The following is a 20,542-nucleotide window of genomic DNA, read 5'->3' as shown; positions in this document are numbered from 1 at the left end:
GAGTGAACTGTGAGACCCGTTTTATTGCGAAGTCTTTCAAGTTGGCGAGCACGAGTTTTCATCAGGTGGAGTTCAGGGGTAAACCAGGGAGCAGAATGGGTGAAAGAAACTGTTTTGGTTTTTACAGGCGCAAGCTGGTCAAGGCAGGAGGAGAGAGTGTGGTTGTAGTAGTCAGTGAGGTCGGAAGGGGTGTGGAGGTCAATGAAGGGAGAAGTGGACATTTTTTCAGAGAGGGTGGATGAGAATGAGGTAGGTGAAAGAGCGTTTAGCTTACGGAAGTTGATTGTGCGATAATGCCTTGGTGTTGGGGCGGGGATGTTGATGGTCAGAGTGATGGCTAAGTGGTCAGAGAGGGTGAGGTCGGAGCCATAGAGATGGTGCAAATTTAATCCAGTGGAGCAGACAAGGTCCAAAATGTGACCACGGATATGGGTAGGAAAGTCGACATGTTGAGTGAGGTTAAAGCAGGTGAGTAAATCAGTGAAGTCAGTGGTTATTGTGGAGTCAGTGGAGTCCATGTGGATATTGAAATCACCAAGGAGGAGGATTGAGGGGGAGAGGGAACATAGCTGGGTCAGAAAGTAGGAGAAGTCAGACAGGAATGATGGGTGTGGTTTGGGAGGGCGGTAGACGACAGCCATGACTGACTGCATGCGACCAGAGAGTTTTAAAGCCAGGTGTTCAAATGATGGAGCAGATGAGATGGAGATGAGGTTGGTCTTGATGTCTTGACGGTGGATAACGGCAATTCCACCACCTTGGCCCTCCGAGCGTGGTTTATTGACGTAGGAATATCCATTGGGTGTGGTGAGGTTAAGTGTGTAGTAGTCCAGAGGTTGTTGCCAGGTTTCGGTGAGACAGAGAAAGTCCAGTTTGTTATCCAGGATGTATTCGTTCAGGATGAGGCATTTGTTGTTGAGGGACCGGGTGTTGAACAGGGTGAGCTTGATGTTGTTTTGAACAGCAGGGATGAATTCAGGTGATTTAGCCAGGGTTCATAGGCAGGAGGTGCGATCATGTGCGTTGCTGTGACCAGGTGCGCTGGGACGAAGAGTGAGAGTGCGCTGAGCCGACCAGAGGACGGGGATGGAGTGACTTGATTGCAAATAAACAAACTTACGACCGGAGCCACGGTGAATGTACCTGGGTCCTGACATGACAATTTATACCTGACATGACCTCTGACATTTGTCCTTTGTCCTCGGGACCCCCAAAATCTAATCGGCTAATCTTTACATCATTATACAAGTCTGTTACAAGTTTGAATAAGATCCCTTTAGCCATTCTCGAGTTGAAGACCTATTGCAGACTTTGACCTTTGACGTATTGACCCCAAATTCTAATCATTTAATCTTTACATCATTATACATATCTGTATCAAGTTTAAATTAGATCACTTCAGCCGTTCTCAAGTTATAGACATATTACAGCTTTGACCTTTGACCCCAAAATCTCATCACTTAATCTTTACAATATTATACATACCCGTGCGAAATTTGAATTGCATCACTTCAGCCGTTTTCAAGTTGTAGACCTATTTCAGATTTGACTTTTGACCTTTGACCCCAAATCTAATCACTTATTCTTTGCAATATTATACATGCCCGTACCAAGTTTGAATTAGATCACTTCAGCCGTTCTCAAGTTATAGACCTATTACAGATTTGACCTTTGACCCCAAAATCTAATCACTTGATCTTTACAGCATTATACATACCTGTACCAAGTTTGAATTGGATCACTTCAGCCGTTCTCGAGTTATAGACCCATTACAGACTTTGACCTTTGACCTCTTGACCCCAAAATCGAATCGGTTAATCTTTACATCATTATACATACTTATAACAAATTTGGTCAGAATCGCATCACTGCTTCACAGGTTATCGCGGCAACAGTATTTTTACCTAACATGACGTCTGACCTTTGGCATTTGACCTCGGGACCCCAAAATCTAATCAGTTCATCTTTACCTCATTATACATATCTGGACCAAGTTTGACGAAGATCCCTTCGGCAGTTCTCAACTTGTCACGGTAAAGAAAACCGATCATGGACGGAAGGATGGAAAACCTGAAACCATAATACCTCCGGCGACTTCGTCAACGGATGCATAAAAAGCTGGACTTGCAAGTCGGCAGATCCGACGTTTCAGGGCGAATCCACTCACCTTGTCCACCTTGAGAATCCACCTCTGTTGACCAATTTGGGTGTCCCATGACAATTGCAGACGACGTGGGAGAGATGTAATGGCCTTGTCCCACGTCTGTGACAGAGTAAATGACAAACCGACCGTTTCGTTGAGGATGGTGATTCAACTCTTTCCCAAATGGGTTCCTTTACACCATGAGTAAACCACTTTTTTCTCTGCCTAAGATGACCTCTTGACTGTTATCAAAGCTCTGACCATGTAGGTTCAAGTACCAAACACACAAATGACTTTATGGTTGGTGGAGGTAGAGAAACGTGTGAAAATGAGAGTTGATTTGATTTGAAAAGAAAAGTTCGAATCAATAATCCGAAGGCAATTTTAAACAATCCAGAGACACGTGATTGCTTAAGGCAGCTTCAAACACAATATGTTATTGTTCCAATTGACAAAGCAAATAATATCAAGAAAAAGAGCAATCGGAGATTGCAAACCCTCGCCAAGATGTATTTTCAGTGGTTTTTAAGGCTTTTTTGTTCAAACAAATATGGCGGCCGAACCACGTGACCGATGACATCATATTTTTTTTCTAAACGAATTTATTCCTAGATTATGGTCAAGAAATTTCATCTTGATCGGATGAAGTTTTGTACTTGTCGATTATGACATCATCATTAACATATTTTATTCCCCATGGAGAGTTCTTTACAATGAGCCATGTCTCAATTTTTTTCTATTCAGCGCTTTCCGAGATTTAGAGGTGCAAAGTTTTTTTGGTTTTTCCCAAGATGGCGGCCGAACCACGTGGCCTATGACGTCATAATTATGATTAAAAAATTATACAGGTGGAGTTGCACCTATGGTGAAAATTTCCTGTCAATCGAACCAACGGATGTACAGAAAATCATATTTATTCTGTGCGGACAAACAAACAAAGACAAACGGAGAAACGGACTCGAATGCAATACCCTCTCCTCTGGTGAGGGTAACAACAAAACAGACTTGATACAACACCATACAAATCGCTCAAAGGTGAGAAGACCGCTAGTTCCAGATAAACACCATAAATTACCATTCATTTACTGGATCCCAAAAATGCACAAACTCCCTTGTAAGATGAGGTTCATCATCGCAAGTAGAGAATGTAGTTTGAAACCTTTGTCTATAAATGCTTAAAAAACTACCATGAAAGGGTGAAGTTTTATTCTGGTATTAAGAAATTCTGGATCATTGGCAATTCCAAACCGGTAATCGACGTTATCCACAACATTAACAACAAGGGAAAGGCAAAATGTCTATCAACCTTTGATTTTTCCACATTGTACACAAACATTCCACATGACAAGCTCGTAACCGCATTGGGCAGAGTGGTAGATAAAGCATTTGCAGGAGGTAATAAAGTATACATTAATGTATATCAAAACAGAGCAAACTGGTCTGCAAAGGATAATCAATATTCATGCAGTTTTTCAAAAATTAAACTAAAAGAAAGTATTCGATTTCTACGAAACAACAGTTTCTTTACATTTGGCAACAAGATACTCCAGCAGACGGTGAGGATACCCATGGGTTCAGATGCCAAGACACTCCAGCAGACAGTTGGGATACCCATGGGTTCAGATCCCAAGATACTCCAGCAGATGGTGGGGATACCCATGGGTTCAGATCCCAAGATACTCCAGTAGACAGTGTGGATGCCTATGGGTTCAGATCCCAAGATACTCCAGCAGACAGTGGGGATACCTATGGGTTCAGATCCCAAGATACTCCAGCAGACAATGGGGATACCCATGGGTTCAGTTCCAGCCCCTTTCTTTGCCAATTTGTTCCTGCACTTGTGGGTCCACAACCTGTGCAGGAATAAACTAACAAATGCGAGATGCGGAAACATCTTTTGATTCATTGATGATTTGTTGGCAATTAATGATGGATTTATATTTGAGCAGCTTCATGATGATATATATCCAAAAGAACTTGAATTTAAAAAGGAAAACCAAACTTCCACTTCAGTTTCCTTTTTAGAATTACAAATTGAAATCCATAATAAGAAATTTCACACCAAATTATTTGATAAACGAGATGCATTTCCATTCGACATTGTCCGAATGCCTTTCTTAGACAGCAACATTCCTAAAAAGCTATTTTATGGTACGGTTGCAGGTGAAATAATTAGGGCTGTGAGAGCAAACACACACAGCTCTGAACTGGTCAATAAATTACAACAACTAGTCAGACGTATGTTAGCGCAGGGAGCTACAGTTGGTAGATTAAAACAAGTTTTCTTTAATATCACAAAACGACACCAAATCGAATTAGTAAAATACAATAAGAATATTAAAAATATTATCCATGATATCTTTATGTAAATACAGTACAATATAAGAATTAAATATACTACAAATCAATGTTGCTAGGAATCAGTGGTTGCTAGGATACGGCAGCATGCCAAAAACCGTTATAGGTGACAGTTTTATCCAGAGGTAGGTGGTGTGGTCATGCTGGCTGGTAGATATGGTTTATTTAAGGTAAGATGTGCATGATTTCATGATATCATATTATCGAGTGTGTAAGGAAAGTTATAAATATATGATAATACATTAAATCATATTGCAAGTAAAGTTGGAATAAGTGATGTTGCATTGATGGGTTGACTGACTGCCTGGACGCAACTGAGGTTGTGGATCTACTGATGTGCCATCTATTGATGTGGATCCATGATCGAGGTTGTGGATCCGCCGTTTGGAGAGGTCCTGGGCTGAAAGGATTGAAACCCCGAGGAGGAACGGTGCCCAGCTGATGATCCGTGCAGTCGGGAAACTAGTCAATTGCTTCCAGGTTCTTCCAGGTCAATTGCTTCCAAATTAAATAAGTTCCTGCTTTAGGCAGAGGAACTATGTTTTGAGGCTTACAATTTAAATAAATTTGAATATGGGATGTTGTGAAATTAACATCATTTACAGAAATCCTTTAAATAAATTATTTATACTAGCAACGGTACCCGCCCTATGGGTGGGGCTTCATTTGGGAAGCCCAAATGAAAAGGCAAAACAAGTATAGATACATTCAAAGTACACCGCCCCCTTGCCAAATAATTAAATATCCTCCAGCGCGGCATTGCCTCTTAGTGGGGCGGCTTAGCCCAAATATTCAAAAGAATTGTGCATTTTGTGATACAAGCACCAAATTTGGCACAAATGTACATTAATATGTTGCGAACATTTTCAGATATTGGGCCACTTGAAATTCCGTAATTTTTTTTTTTCAAATTTTTTCAAATTTCGTAATTTCAAATTTTTCGGGTGACACCGTCACAATTTCGGTCTTCGAGGCCGGCCGATAGGCAAAGTGTGACCGGAAGGGACGAGGTTCTCCTGACCACGTGGCCCTCGATCTGGGAAGCGAGAGGCGTTCCATTAGTGGACGCGCCCCTCACGCCCGACTTTTGGGCGGCCCCGGCAGGCCGTTTGTTTTGACGTTCCGTGACAGGCCCCGCACCCCCACCTCCGGGCCGACCGGAAGCTTGTGCTGAGTACATCATACCTGAACAACTCAGTGAGGCAGAACACAGCAGTGCACACCAGGGTGACCCCTTCAGTGCATAAACCAATTAACCTGTCCACTGCAGGGCATATAGAAATGAAGTTATTTTCTGCATATAATAATAATATAAGTGAAGTTCTCTATAACAATTTCTGTTATCACCACTACCACTACAACTACCACTACTACAAGCTTTGTCTGGAATTTTGTGGACTAACAGACAAACAGACATACAGACAAGCTGGGATCAAAACATTACCTCCTTCCACCATTGAGTGTAGAGGTAAACATCATGGAAATTATATCATGCCCTAGATTTAATTCATGCTTACCCGTGTATTTGCTTCACTGGTTCACAAGGTCTTTTGCATACATGTAATTCAGACTCTCGTCTTCATTGCTGACCACACAATGTTCGCAACATATTAATGTACATTTGTGCCAAATTTGGTGCTTGTATCACAAAATGCACAATTCTTTTGAATATTTGGGCTAAGCCGCCCCACTATATCGGCCGGCCTCGAAGACCGAAATTGTGACGGTGTCACCCGAAAAATTTGAAATTACGAAATTTGAAAAAATTTGAAAAAAAAAATTACGGAATTTCAAGTGGCCCAATATCTGAAAATGTTCGCAACATATTAATGTACATTTGTGCCAAATTTGGTGCTTGTATCACAAAATGCACAACAGGTTTGCTATGCTGCTACACTATCTGGCACCCAGCAATACCCCCGTGCAACTCATAGAGACTGCATTTGGAGGGAGAGGTGCACAATAATTGATTGATTAATTGCATAATTAAAATCAATCAAAGATTATCACAAAATATTTTCTTAATCAATTGGCTAATAACATAACTAAACCACTAGTGCTTCATCCGAAGATGCATCTTTTAGAAATTTAATTAAGTAAGTCATTAATAAAAAATTAATTGATTAATCAATAAATAATTAATCGATTAAATGATTTATCAATAAATCAAAAATATCCTTGATAGCCACATCACTTGGTCACTGTGATGTCCAAATATTGGCTTCCTAGCTCAAAAGGTGCCTGAGATATTGGCCAAATGAGAAAGAAAATAAATAAATGATTAATAATGAAAATAAATAAATAAAAATTATTAAAAAATTAAATTATTAATCAATTCGGTCATAGAACACATAAACCACCACCATTTCATCAGAATCTAACTTTAAAAAAATTAATTTTTTAGTCATTAATCGAATAATTCAGTAATTAATCGATTAATTGATTAATTAATCAAAAATAGCCTTTGCAGCCAAATCACCTGGTCATTGGCATGTCCAAATATCAGCTTCCTAACTCAAAAGGTGCCTGAGATAATGGCCAGAAGAGAAAGTAAATTTAATTAATTAAAGAAGTACTTAATTAATCGCTAATAATTAAATAACTCCTCAATTAATTGTTTAATCAAAAAACAAAAATAACCTTTTTGACAAAGTACGTGTTCACTATTGTGGCAAAATTTCAGCTTCCTAGCTCAAAGGATGGCTGAGATATAGCCCGGACAAACAAGAAAGCAAGAAAAAACAAACAAACAACCAGAATGAAAACTGAGTACTCCCTTTCAGCGTGCGTCACTGCCGAGCCCCCTTCGGTGCCCGGCAATGACGTTTTGCAGTGCCTGGAGATGGCATAGGAAAGGAGCGGTGTACAATATCAGAAATTGAAGGCCTTTTTTTTTTTTAAACGATTCATATGAACATCCGTTGAATCATATCACACGCAAATCATCAAAATCTAAACAGTACATGGCGCCCATTTTGAAAAAAGATTGAATTCTGCAAAACTGAAGCGGCTGCTACACGTCTTTCTCAGTCGCACGTTTGTGTGAAGAGTGCGTGCCATGTCTGTAACACGGAAGTGGCCGCTACACCTGTTTCTCAGTCACTTTGCACACGCTGCCATGTTACTTCGGAGCCGCACGTTTATATAGGAAGAGTTCGTCAGGAGTCGATCTACTCTCTCCTGGAACGTAGAATAAACAGTATTTGTAGAATTTCAACAAAAGCCACATCACTGTTAATATCGGTAAATATTATTCCATCGTGTTTGGAAAAATTGGAAAACTTTGAAAAATTGGAAAAACAATATAGCCTACTTTACTCCCAGGGGTCCCAGGAATATCCACCCAAAATATCGTTGCGATCGGTTGAGCCGTTTTTGCGGTACCTTCGAACGGACGGACATTTGGTCATTTATAGTAACTAGTGAGGTACCCGTGCTACGCATTGGTGGGAGGCCATAAGCAAATAGACAATGCAGAAACGGTGAATGTTAAAGCATGAAACCAATAAATTCCACATTCCTGTAGGACCTTCAGTCGCACGTCAGACATGGACAGCAAGTTCGTGAAGGACTTCCATGAAAAACTTACCTGTTGTCAAACGTTTGTTCCATACCCAGTCAATGGCGAATCTGCATTTGGGGATCCGCGAATTCACGTTTAGAAAGTAGAAACCATCACGGCATTTCGTCATTCACTTGAACTCTATCTCTTTTTTTTCATTCCAAACAGCATAACTTCAATCACAAATGAAATAACATTAATATAAAAAAATTAACTTTTAACAACATTCGTGACATAAACAAATATTTAAATCCTGATGTGAATTTCCGTACGGTTGGGTGAACACAATTACGAATTCAAAATCGAAATTGCATTCACTCAATTCCAATCATCAATTGATACTTTAACAAAACGATTAACACGATTAACGTTTAACGATTTAACGTTACGATTGAATAACGGTTGTATTTGGATATTATCAAACCCGCGCATCTGTCCACTATCTGCCCACTTCCCCGTGCATCTGGCCGTCATCTGTCCACTTCCGCATTCGCGGAAGGTTCATAATTGTCATCAAAATCTAAACAGTATTTGTAGAATTTCAATAAAAGCCACATCACTGTTCATATCGGTAAATATTATTCCATCGTGTTTGGAAAAACTGGAAAATTGGAAAATAGTCAGGTTCACTATTTATTTTCGTTCAAAATTTTTGGACATTAGCAAAACTATACATTTTTGGAATATTCAGCGCATGAGGAATCCAAAAATTAATGTTGGCATTTGCGTAGACACCTGCATGGCCGCCATTTTAGATTTTCAAAATGGCCGCCATAAAATACATAATTTGCGCTATCTCGACTTCTAGTCAACCTGGAATCTTAATTAAATATATTGTTGCGGATATGGGACTTGGCCTCAATATCCGCTTGTAAATACTCCCCTATTTCCCCAATACTCCCCAACTATCCCCAATCCCCCATTCCCTAGTCCCATTGCCTGTAAATAACACTCTGTAGAACCGACCTTCCCCTTTTTCCCCCATTAAATGTCGTGCCCAGGTCCACCGCATCTCACGTAGACAACTTTCGGACATCTTGCTAGTTATTCTTAGTCTATGTCAGTTAAGGACTCGTTTCCATTAATTCTGACTCTTCGTTGCACCAGAATGTGATCGTATGGCACCAGTAGTGAGTTTAGGACCTCCCCTTACCTCCTCCCATCTTCCCCATGTCCACTGCAACAACAACTACAACAACAACTACAACAACAACTACAACAACAACAACAACTACAACAACAGAGGGGCGCGGCGCGGCGTGCGGGGAGTGTGCGTCCTCACACCGGCGTGGTTAGCCGCCATTGCCCATGCGCTCCACGGGGTTACCACGAAGGGGCTGGCTGTCAGCTCCTCGTCAGGGGCGGAGCCAGTAACCCCCCCCCCGCACCCAATAAGAAGGGCGGACCGATTCCATCTGGGGCGGAGCTAACTAGCCGAGGGCGTGTCACTCCCCGCCGGATATACGCAGCGACTTACCGGACGTGACGTCAGATGCGCCCCCAGCTTGAGAAGACAAGTCACCACCTCCAAGCGCTGAGTGAGACCTCCCGCATCTTTGGACTGGACCGGGTCGATTTTGCCCCTGAGCCAAGGTGCACCTTGAGCCATCGAAGACCTGCCCCTCCTTGCCATCAATCCCCGTGTGAGTCAGTTTTGTCCCGTTTATCTGTCGTCTGTCGGGGCTAATATAAGAGTGTGTCTAAGTGCCTGCCTTTCTATGCTGTCCCTCTTGTCGTTGTAATCTGACCTTCCGCCCTAATATAACCTCCTCCGGAGGTCTTGAGAACCGTATCCCTGGTGTCGTGTCATTTTAATCCCAGCCGTTGTGTCCTTTTCCTTCATTGATTTAGCGTAGCGCGACTCGGCAACGTTCGAGTATAATCGGGTAACTTGTGCGGACACGGCGGCCATTCCGCTCGGCCCACCATAACATCAAAGTCGTGTCTGTAACAATTGGTGTCAGAAGTGGGATTCGGACCTGGGACTAAATTTGTTAGGCCCAAATTTTGGGAAGTAGAATTCGATCCGGAGCGCGTTTACGCGCTCGAAATTATAAAGGCGAAATTTGATTGTGTTTTACAAAATATAAAAACCCGAATTTTGAAAGTCGCGCTATGGCGGATCAAGACAGCTGGGGTCCGGTAGAGGAGAGTGAGGCAGGGTCGGTCCAGGACCAAATTGAGGGACGCGAGGAGAGCGAAGCAGCGAGGGTAGCAGACGCACAAATTAGCGTCGTTGCGCCCGACATTGCGGGTGCGCAAAATGGCGCCTCGCTGGTCGCGGTGCCCGCGACCGTGGCAGCGCCCCTGGTGGATTCGAACCTTTTCCTCCTGCAAATGAGGGCCTTTATGGAAGAAATGGGAGACCAAATTGGAGGTTTGAAAAACCGGATGGATGCTCAGAGTGAGCGATTGGAGGGCCAAATGGGGGTAATGGGAAACCAATTGGGGGTAATGGGAAGCCAAATGGGGGTAATGAGGGACGAAGCGAGGGGTACCGGTGAGGGATTAGACAATAATTTTAAGGAATTAGACAATAATTTTAAGGGTTTAGACAAGAAATTTGGGAAGTTAGACGACAAATTTGAGGGGTTAGACAACGGGATAAAAGAGGTGAAAAATGGGTTAATGGGGGTAGAAAATAGAATGGCTGCCCAGGAGAATCAGATAGAGGGAGTGAAAAATGGGTTAGAGGGGTTAGAAAACAGTATGGAAGGCAAATTGAGGGACATGAGGGACCAAGCGGAAAGGGAAGTTAAACAAATGGGGCAGCAGATAGAGGGGGTCAGAATGGGGGTAGAAACCAAACTGGATGCTCACAGGGAGGAAATGGAGCAGATGAGGGTGGCATCTGGGCAGGAGATGCAAGTGATGGGAGAGGAGATCAGAAGAGGAGTGAGTGAGGAGGTCGGAGGAGTGCGCGAGGAGATGAGGCACTGTAAGGAGCACATGGAGAAGGAGGTGAGAAAGGGGACTGTAAAGTTACAAGGGGGCATAGAGGACCTGACGCAGGAGGTGGAGCAGCTGACGGTGGGACAGACGGAGTTAGTGGAGCAGGTTCAAAGGAACACTGCGGTATTAGGAGGTTTAAAAGCGACACAGAAAGAACTAAAAGATGACTTGGTAGCGACGAAGAGGGAATGTCAGATGGTACGTGAGGGACTGACAACGAGGCTGGACGAGGTGATAGAGGTAATGGAGACGAAGGACCGGCAGGTGAGGACGCACATGGAAACGGTCAAGGTAGCCTTGGAGGACGAGCTTGAGGAGACGTACCGGGGAATAAAAGAGGTGAAGCAGAAATTAGAAGAAGTGGAAGAAGGGGTGAGCGAAATTAAGAAGCGACGGAGAGGGGATAACAAAGAGATAAAAGAGGAAGTAAAAGAATTGGTCCAAAGTCTGTGTTTGGATCGTGATGATGTGCTCATTAACCGGATGAGGGATTCGCAGGTGATGGAGGAGAAGCGAAGAGGAAGAGGACCCGGTGTAAGTGGTGACCAATATGGTCGTGCGTATGATGCGCCAGGTGATTTAAGAAGCTTGGGGGTCGAGATGGACCCGGGTGTTCGTGAGAGGCCGTTGGTGAAGTGTGCGACAGGTCTGGTGTGCGAAAAAGGAGGTGTGCGAGAAAGTCCGACTCTGGGGTGTGTGAGGAAAAAGTGCGTGCCAAGGAGTGAGAGTGAGTCGGTCGTAGCGCGTGTGCGAGGGGGCACATGGAAGCGCGGTGTGGTAAGTGTTACAGAGGGTGTGACGGGAGAGTGTGCGCGAGAAAGGTGTGTGACGGACAGGTGCATGGGGAAAGAGTGCGCTGTCAAAGGCAAGGAAGAATGCACACCTGTGGTGAGTGTTACAGAGGGTGTAACGGGAGAGTGTGCGCGAGAAAGGTGTGTGACGGACAGGTGCATGAGGAAAGAGTGCGCTGTCAAGAGTAAGGGTGAGTGCGCTGTCAAGAATGGAGGTGAGAGTAGTGAGAGTGACACGGAGCGTGAGTTGGTGGTGACAGGTGAGAAAGGAAGCACACCTGGAATGGTAGAGCGTGAGTGGGAATGCACGCTGGAGTTGGTGGTGAGGCATGTGGTTGGGTGTGCGAATGAGAGCACACCTGTGATTGTCACAGAGGAGGTGACAGAGGAGGGGGCGCGAAGAGGTGTGTTGGTGAGGTGTGCGACCAACGAATGTGTGCCAAAGTGTTCGGTGGTCAGGTGTGTGACCAAGGCTGTGAGTGGAATGAGTGTACCGAGGTGTGTAAGGAAAGGTACGAGGAGCATGGGCACGGCTGGATGTGTGAGCAAGGAACGGGCTGCGGGGTGTAAGCGTCCAGGTGAAGCATCGACGGTAACCGGTTTAGAGGTTAGGTCGACTTTTAGCCGAATCGGGCCCTCGGTGCGTGCTGGGCCTCGCTTTGAACGGCCGCGTCCGTGCTCCACTAGGCGGAGCGGGCAGCCCGATAGAAAGGGTCGTCATGGCGACCACTTTTTGTTGAGGCAGTCCGGCAGGTCGAGATCGGGACATTGGATGGCTCCACGCCGAGATGGTGCGTGGGATCTCGGCCCGGGTAAGCCCCCGTCCCTGCACCGAATGCCGGACGCATCCAGCCGCTGGCACGGAACAACCCGCATTCATTGCTCGGCTTTACGAAGCCGGGCTTTGGACGGGAATTGGCGCACCGAGAGGCAGTAGTGAGTAGACGGGTGATGAGGTTAGTGTTTTGGCCCCAAAATTGGAGAAAAACAAAATTTGATGATTGGCAAAGGATTGGCAGTAATGATTGGCAGATGATGGGCAGTGATTGGCAAATTTTTGATTTGTTGAAATTTGATGTGCAAAATTGGTAGTGAGCGATGGGCCCGGTGGGTAAGGGGGGGCATCCCTGCCACCCTTCCCATGGTGGGGGCAAAGGAGCAATAGCTTATGGGGTGTATGGCAGTGAAAACTAGCCCGGGTGGGTTAGGTTATATTGATAGGGATCTAGCGAAGATGACAGTAGGTGACGTTAAGGTTAGTTAGTGACTGATACCTGTAGTGGGGACGCAGGTAGATTAGTGTGGATTATAATGACGAGGGAGCGCAATAGTTTAAAGGGACGACTGGGAAGCGCAAGTTTCAGAAGGGAGTAGTTAGCTGAGATGATGCCGTGTGTGTGAGAATTGAACAGGTGTGATTGCACAGGTGTGCAACTGGACAGGTGTGATTGCACAGGTGTGCAACTGGACAGGTGTGTGGAGCAGTGTGTGAGTAATGAGTGTTGTGGATCAGCGCGAATGCGCTTGGGGAGAGAAGGGTGCAGGTGGCACCAGGTGTGAGAGCACAGGTGTGCAGGTACAGGTGTGTGGAGAGAGTTGGAGTAAGTGGTACGTAGTGGTGTGCATGGTGCGAAGGTGTGGATGGGGGAAGAGTGGACCCCTTTCACGAGTACCCGGGGCGGGTAGTGTTAGTGTTAGGTAGAGGGTACAGGTAAATTGTGGTTGGATATTGGCATCTGTGGTGCGGTTGCAGAATGGTGTTGTGAATGGGTGCATTAGTGTTGTGGAAATGGCTGGGCGTGTAGCCTGTTAGTGTGTGTAGTTGGTTGGGCACTCCACCACTGTGAGGATGTCGGCCAGGTGAGGCCGCAGGTGGGCTCTGGGAGCCGGTAGTTGTGAGTGGGGCCCGAGGATCCGGAGGACGGACCCGGGTAGCCCAGTGCCAGAGAGGGCACCGAGTGGGGAGAGCGCCAGAGGGCCTTCCCCAGGTAGTTAGGTTAGGGTAAGGAGCAGGTAAGCTCGGAGGCAACTGCAGTGGTGGAGGTGTGCAGGTGGGTAGACCCGCTGGGAGAGGTACACGCCACAGCCCAGAAATTGTGCGAGGGCACCGGGAGATGAATCGGGGGAGTGAGACCCCAAATTGGAAAGCACCACAGTTTGGCCAATGGGAATTGGTTTTTAGAACCCATAGTGTAAGTTGGCCAATGGATTGGCAGGGAAAGACCCCGGGTAGTGTAAAGTTGTTAAAGTCATTTAGGAGATAGTTAGGATTGATGAACCTGTCGCACCATACGCAGCCACTTACCTGTGGTGATGATGATGACTCCACACCTGTGTTTTCTTTGTTCTGTGTGCAGGAAATGAGAATTGCTGGGTGGATTGGTGAGACGCATCACGACGTGGATGAGACATTGGGGTGATTCCATCTCTCCCTCCTTAGGAGGGACTGATGATGAATTGGTGATGGCAAATTTTGATGTTGAGTTGGCGATGGCAAATTTTGATGAGAGTTAGAAATAGCAAATTTGATTGGTTAGGAGGGAGAGAAGACGAATTTGGTTTATGGGAGGAACGGGGAAGACAGTAGGGACGTTTGTTGATTAGTAAAATAGATGTTTATGGGTAGTGTTGTGTTTTGTGGATACAGTAAGGGGTAAGGGAGGGGCCATGTAGGTTACCTGGTGGGGGGGGGGGGGGGGAGCGTACGGTAGGAACGTACCTGTCTCACCTGGTTCCCATGTGCCCCCAGTGTGCATTACCTTACATTGCGTGCACTTTTGCGCCCTTACCACCTTACTCACTTGTCTTTTCTTTTGTCTCCCACCTCCGAGGATCTGGCTTTGGGGCAGAGAGAGAGGAGCGAGAGGGGCTGGCTCCGCAGTTGTGGGCCTGCACTTTCGCTGCTTGCTGCCTGGATCGATACACCATATGGACCGCAATGTTTGTGGCCGCCCACCATGGACCGCAGTCTTTTGCGGCCAAGCACCACCCGTGGATGGATCTATGGGTCAACGTGGCACCTATGCCAAACAGGTGAACCACTAAGAGTTGGCCCCCTGACGGCCACAATAAGGAAATGGACGCGGTTGGCGCCTTTCTTTATTTTTAAAGAAGCCAGAAGGCCAAGTGCACCACACGAAGGCAAGACCAGCGGCAGAACATCGGCCGGCTGCGACACCACCGGTGATTTATAGACACTTTATTGGTGCACCGGATGGTGCTGACTGTGTGATGGGGTGGTGCTTTTGGTGCTTGGACGGGGTGCTCTGCACATTATTAAAGGCCGTAAGGCCACAGAGCACTCGTGGGTTGGTGTATCGATGCTGGCATGCGTGCTCTCTCTATGCATAACATCTGCATGTGTTCCTCCAAAAACAGGTCCTGGATCGTAGTGTAAATAGCAGCGTAGTCTTGTAAATAATGCTCCCTACCGGCTGTATGTTTAGTTTGCAAATTCTTTCCGGATTCGGTTATCCTGTGGGTGTGTTTCTGAGAGGAGAAGGGTGCAACGTCGCAGGGGGACATATTTACTCATTTGTGAATATCTGTAAAACTGTCGCACTCAGGGTAGAGTTAATAGTAGAGGGAACTACATCTGAGTGCCACACTAAAATAGGTAAAAATTTATCGGGTCGGGACGCCCCGAGGGTAGAGAAGGGTGCAATGTTGCGGATATGGGACTTGGCCTCAATATCCGCTTGTAAATACTCCCCTATTTCCCCAATACTCCCCAACTATCCCCAATCCCCCATTCCCTAGTCCCATTGCCTGTAAATAACACTCTGTAGAACCGACCTTCCCCTTTTTCCCCCATTAAATGTCGTGCCCAGGTCCACCGCATCTCACGTAGACAACTTTCGGACATTTTGCTAGTTATTCTTAGTCTATGTCAGTTAAGGACTCGTTTCCATTAATTCTGACTCTTCGTTGCACCAGAATGTGATCGTATGGCACCAGTAGTGAGTTTAGGACCTCCCCTTACCTCCTCCCATCTTCCCCATGTCCACTGCAACAACAACTACAACAACAACTACAACAACAACTACAACAACAACAACTACAACAACAGAGGGGCGCGGCGCGGCGTGCGGGGAGTGTGCGTCCTCAACACCGGCGTGGTTAGCCGCCATTGCCCATGCGCTCCACGGGGTTACCACGAAGGGGCTGGCTGTCAGCTCCTCGTCAGGGGCGGAGCCAGTAACCCCCCCCCCGCACCCAATAAGAAGGGCGGACCGATTCCATCTGGGGCGGAGCTAACTAGCCGAGGGCGTGTCACTCCCCGCCGGATATACGCAGCGACTTACCGGACGTGACGTCAGATGCGCCCCCAGCTTGAGAAGACAAGTCACCACCTCCAAGCGCTGAGTGAGACCTCCCGCATCTTTGGACTGGACCGGGTCGATTTTGCCCCTGAGCCAAGGTGCACCTTGAGCCATCGAAGACCTGCCCCTCCTTGCCATCAATCCCCGTGTGAGTCAGTTTTGTCCCGTTTATCTGTCGTCTGTCGGGGCTAATATAAGAGTGTGTCTAAGTGCCTGCCTTTCTATGCTGTCCCTCTTGTCGTTGTAATCTGACCTTCCGCCCTAATATAACCTCCTCCGGAGGTCTTGAGAACCGTATCCCTGGTGTCGTGTCATTTTAATCCCAGCCGTTGTGTCCTTTTCCTTCATTGATTTAGCGTAGCGCGACTCGGCAACGTTCGAGTATAATCGGGTAACTTGTGCGGACACGGCGGCCATTCCGCTCGGCCCACCATAACATCAAAGTCGTGTCTGTAACAATATGCTAATCCTATGTTTTCTGGGTCAAGAAAACCATTGGTGGGATCAAGTGACTGCGAAAATGACGCGGACTGTAATGCCGAAAATGACACTCAGGACAGTGATGAAGATCTGTAAAAGCATATTCCTGAACGGTATAGACCTAGTAGATCCTGTGTATAGGACTTATAGTTCAATCTGATACTAACAAGGCTGCTTTCTTGCTTTATAAACCCATACCTATAACTTCAAAGGACTTGCAATATCATCTATTATGTAATACAGTTATATCACAAATATAAAGACAATGGTTTTCAATTACCTTTGTTTGTTGCTTTTCTAAAATCCTGAGCACTATTTTGAGGCCTTTATTGGATTCCTTGACCCAGAAAACATAGGATTAACATATTTAATTAAGTTTCTAGGTTGACTAGAAGCCGAGATAGCGCAAAATATGTATTTTATGGTGGCCATTTTTAAATCGAAAATGACGGCCATGCAGGTGTCTGTGCAAATGCCAACATTGATTTTCGGATTCTCCATGCTCTGATGATTACAAAAATGTACAGGTTTGCTAATCTCCCAAAAATTTGAACGAAATTATATTTGTTAACATCGTGAACCTGACTAAAACTTGGAAAAATTGGAAAAACAATGTAGCCTATTTTACTCCCATTAGTCCCAGGAATACCCATCCAAAATGTCGTTGCGATCGGTTGAGCCGTTTTTGCGGTACCTTTGAACGGACAGATGGACATTTGGTGAATTATAGTAAGAAGATTTAGGTTTAGGAACAACCAATACTGTACAATTAATTATATGCATTTTTAAATAAGAATTGAAAAAGAGAAATAAGAATTGAAAATCATAAGAGATAGAATTGTGAGAAACAAAAATATAAAAAAACGTGTGTGTGTGTGTGTGTGTGTGTGTGTGTGTGTGTGTGTGTGTGTGTGTGTGTGTGTGTGTGTGTGTGTGTGTGTGTGTGTGTGTGTGTGTGTGTGTGTGTCATCCTTGGTATACACAGCAGAGTTCAAAGCCTCTTCATAAGCTGGACGACGATGTTGGTTCATACAGGCCCTGAGTTTACCTTGAGCGCGGCGTGTTAGAACCTTGAGTGCGGCGTGTTAGAACCTTGAGCTCGGAGTCAAAATCAGGATTGCGTGACCGACCTCAGCTCAGGACACTTGAACTTTTGTGAGTTTTTTTTTTTTTTTTTTTTTTGTATACAAGATCGAGGCTCGTGAAAGAGCTAACATTAATCACACAAAAAGACAAACCGAAACACAAAAAACAAGGGGAGCGGCAGACAAGATGGGGAGAGAGGGGTAAGGACACAAAAGAGAGGGGGAAGAGGGGGAAGGACACAAACACAACATTTGAGAGCAGGGACATCGGGAGGACTTGGGGGGAGGTGGGAGAGGAATAAAACATATGAACACTGCAAGGACTCTGGGGTGAATTACCGGGGGTAGAAAAGATCAAGGTTTTGGATGGGGGAAGATAAGAGATGGTGGTGAACAGCTGTTTTAAAGACCTGGAGGGAGGAGTGGGATTGAAGGGAGTGGGGGAGTTTGTTCCAGAGGCGGGAGAAAAGGGGAATGAAAGAGTGAAGGTGAGCAGAGAGCCTAGACTTTGGCAGTTTAACCATAAGAGGGTTGCAGGCAGATCTTGTGCGACCTGAAGGAATATTGGGGGGACAGAGCACAGAGAGAGCTGGGGGAGCAAGGCCGGATAGGAGTCGGTAGAAGACAGAAAGACCACCAACCTGCCTGAGGTGAGTGAGTGAAAGGCCCTCGGTGTTGACTACATCGCAGGAGATTCCAATGATTCTGAAATTCATTATGAGTTCATTTTGAATGAACTTTTGAACAAATTTGAGTTCATCCAATAAATCCAAATGAGTTCATTTTGAATCAAACAAAAAAGTTCTGAAATACCTTCAATTTCATTTTAAAAGTTTACAAACCCGCAAAGCAAAAGTTTTCGCTCTTTCACGAGCCTCGATATTGTATACAAAAAAAAAGAAAAAAAAAGAAAAAAGTAGGGGTCGGTTGGCAAACCATAACCTGCATTTTACATTTTATTGTTGAAGGAGCTGCATATAATATTCTTTTGTTATTGCATGTATGTCATCTCCAAAAAGGCAATAATTTTGTTGGCCCTGATATATAATCTGCCCTTGCTGCTCATCTGGTAACTCTGTCTCGCTCTCTGTCTCGCTCTCTGTCTCGCTCTCTGTCTCGCTCTATGTCTCGCTCTATGTCTCGCTCTATGTCTCGCTCTATGTCTCGCTCTCTGTCTCGCTCTCTGTCTCGCTCTCTGTCTCGCTCTCTGTCTCGCTCTCTGTCTCGCTCTCTGTCTCGCTCTCTGTCTCGTTTCTTGATGGATACAGGATGAAAGAAATCGCCCCCAGAGAGTGTTCCATGTGTCGTTGCCATGCCGGTACTGCTGGCAACTGCCACCGGAGCTGTACAAGTGTGAGAACAGGACGAAGTGCCGTGCTGTGAACTGCCCTCGTAAACGGCACACTGTCATGTGCACTGTACTGCCAGACGTCCATTGCCTTGGTGAGACATGGTATAGAACGCCATTGTAGTTTGATGTGTAAAGTCTTCATATAGTTATCAGAAGGTTAAAGTCGGCCTTCCAAGGGTACAATTAACCCTTCTTCTTCAACATTTACATTTCTAACGATCAGCAATCTCACTTCAGCTATCCTTTTGTGTTTTTTATTTTTCTAGACCTAATCTAGGTGAGGTCACAGTGGGGAACAGCTGAACACAACAAACAAGGGGGGTGAATGAACAGGAAAAGGGGGGGGGAAGGAATCAATTACCTGCAAATAGGATGATTGGGTTAGGTAGGGTTAATGGTAGAGATTGGGAATGATGTGCTGGAAAGAGGCCGAAGAAGGTGATGAGTTTAAGTGAAAAGGTGAATGTATTGACATATTGGTAATGGGTGTGTGTGTCTCCACAATTTGCCTAAATCGTCCTGAGTTCCCCTCGAACGTAATCTTAATCATCATCATCATACGTCAATAAAAACCACCTTTAGAGGCCATTTTTTTCCCCCATAAGTGGGGGTTGGCCTTTTTCGGGGACCGTGGTTGTTGTTGTTTTTCGGTCCCCTTTTTGAAGCAATGTTTTACGGCCGGATGCCCTTCCTGCCGCCAACCCTTTTTGTCGCCTTTTACGACAAGCAGGGAATTACCAGTGAACTGGTACTCAATTAGCCGACCTCGGAAGGATGACAGGCTGAGTCAACCCCCCTGGCGTTAGCCTGTCATCCTTCCGAGGTCGGCTAATTGAGTACCAGGATGATCATACGTCAATAAAAACACAATATTCGGTATATCAACAACAACAACAATATGCATTTTAAGGCCATTTTCCCTGCAGGAGCGGGGGTTAGCCTTGCGGTCCCCATGACAATCTTCTCCATCTTGCCCTATTTTCTGCATCTCTCCTTGTTAACCCCCTTGCCCGCATTTCTTCTTCCACCATCTTTAGCCGAGTCTTTCTCGGTCTTCCCCGTCTTCTACTTCCTTCTACATTCATTTCCATTACTCTTCTCAACCAGTCACTTTCATCCTTCCTCAACATATGACCAAACCATCTCAACCTGTTCCTCTTCACAGCATCAATCACAGGCTCTATGCCCATCATATTTTGCAATTCATCATTTGTCTTCCTCTCTCTCAACGACACTCCGCACATCCACCGAACCATTCGCATTTCCACCCTTTCCAGCCTTCGTTGCTGCTCTACGTTCATCAGCCATGTCTCGCTCCCATAAATCATCACACTTCTCACACATGCAGCATACACCTTTCCCTTTGGCTTCAACGACACTCCCCCCCTCATCAGCACGCCACTCAGTTCCCGAAACGTCTTCCTTGCACATCTCACTCAAGCAACCGTTGCCGAGTCTGATCCACCTTCTCCATTCAGCATGTCTCCGAGGTAGCAAA

General features: G+C 45.5%; 1 protein-coding gene across 3 annotated transcripts in view; it reads left to right on the top strand.

Annotated features, from left to right (window-relative positions):
• Positions 1-20,542, top strand: part of TM2D3 (TM2 domain containing 3) — an 82,189-nt gene that overhangs the window by 47,947 nt on the left and 13,700 nt on the right. For all 3 annotated transcript variants that reach the window (XM_078771703.1, XM_078771704.1, XM_078771705.1), the window contains exon 4: positions 18,962-19,136. In XM_078771703.1, the coding sequence (XP_078627829.1) occupies positions 18,962-19,136 (175 nt within the window). The remainder of the gene's footprint in view (positions 1-18,961; positions 19,137-20,542) is intronic.

The sequence above is a fragment of the Myxine glutinosa genome, chromosome 2, assembly GCF_964187855.1.
Source record: "Myxine glutinosa chromosome 2, kmMyxGlut1.1, whole genome shotgun sequence".
NCBI lineage: Eukaryota > Metazoa > Chordata > Myxini > Myxiniformes > Myxinidae > Myxine > Myxine glutinosa.
Note: the sequence above shows the minus strand (reverse complement) of the source record. Positions and strands in the feature narration are given on the sequence as shown.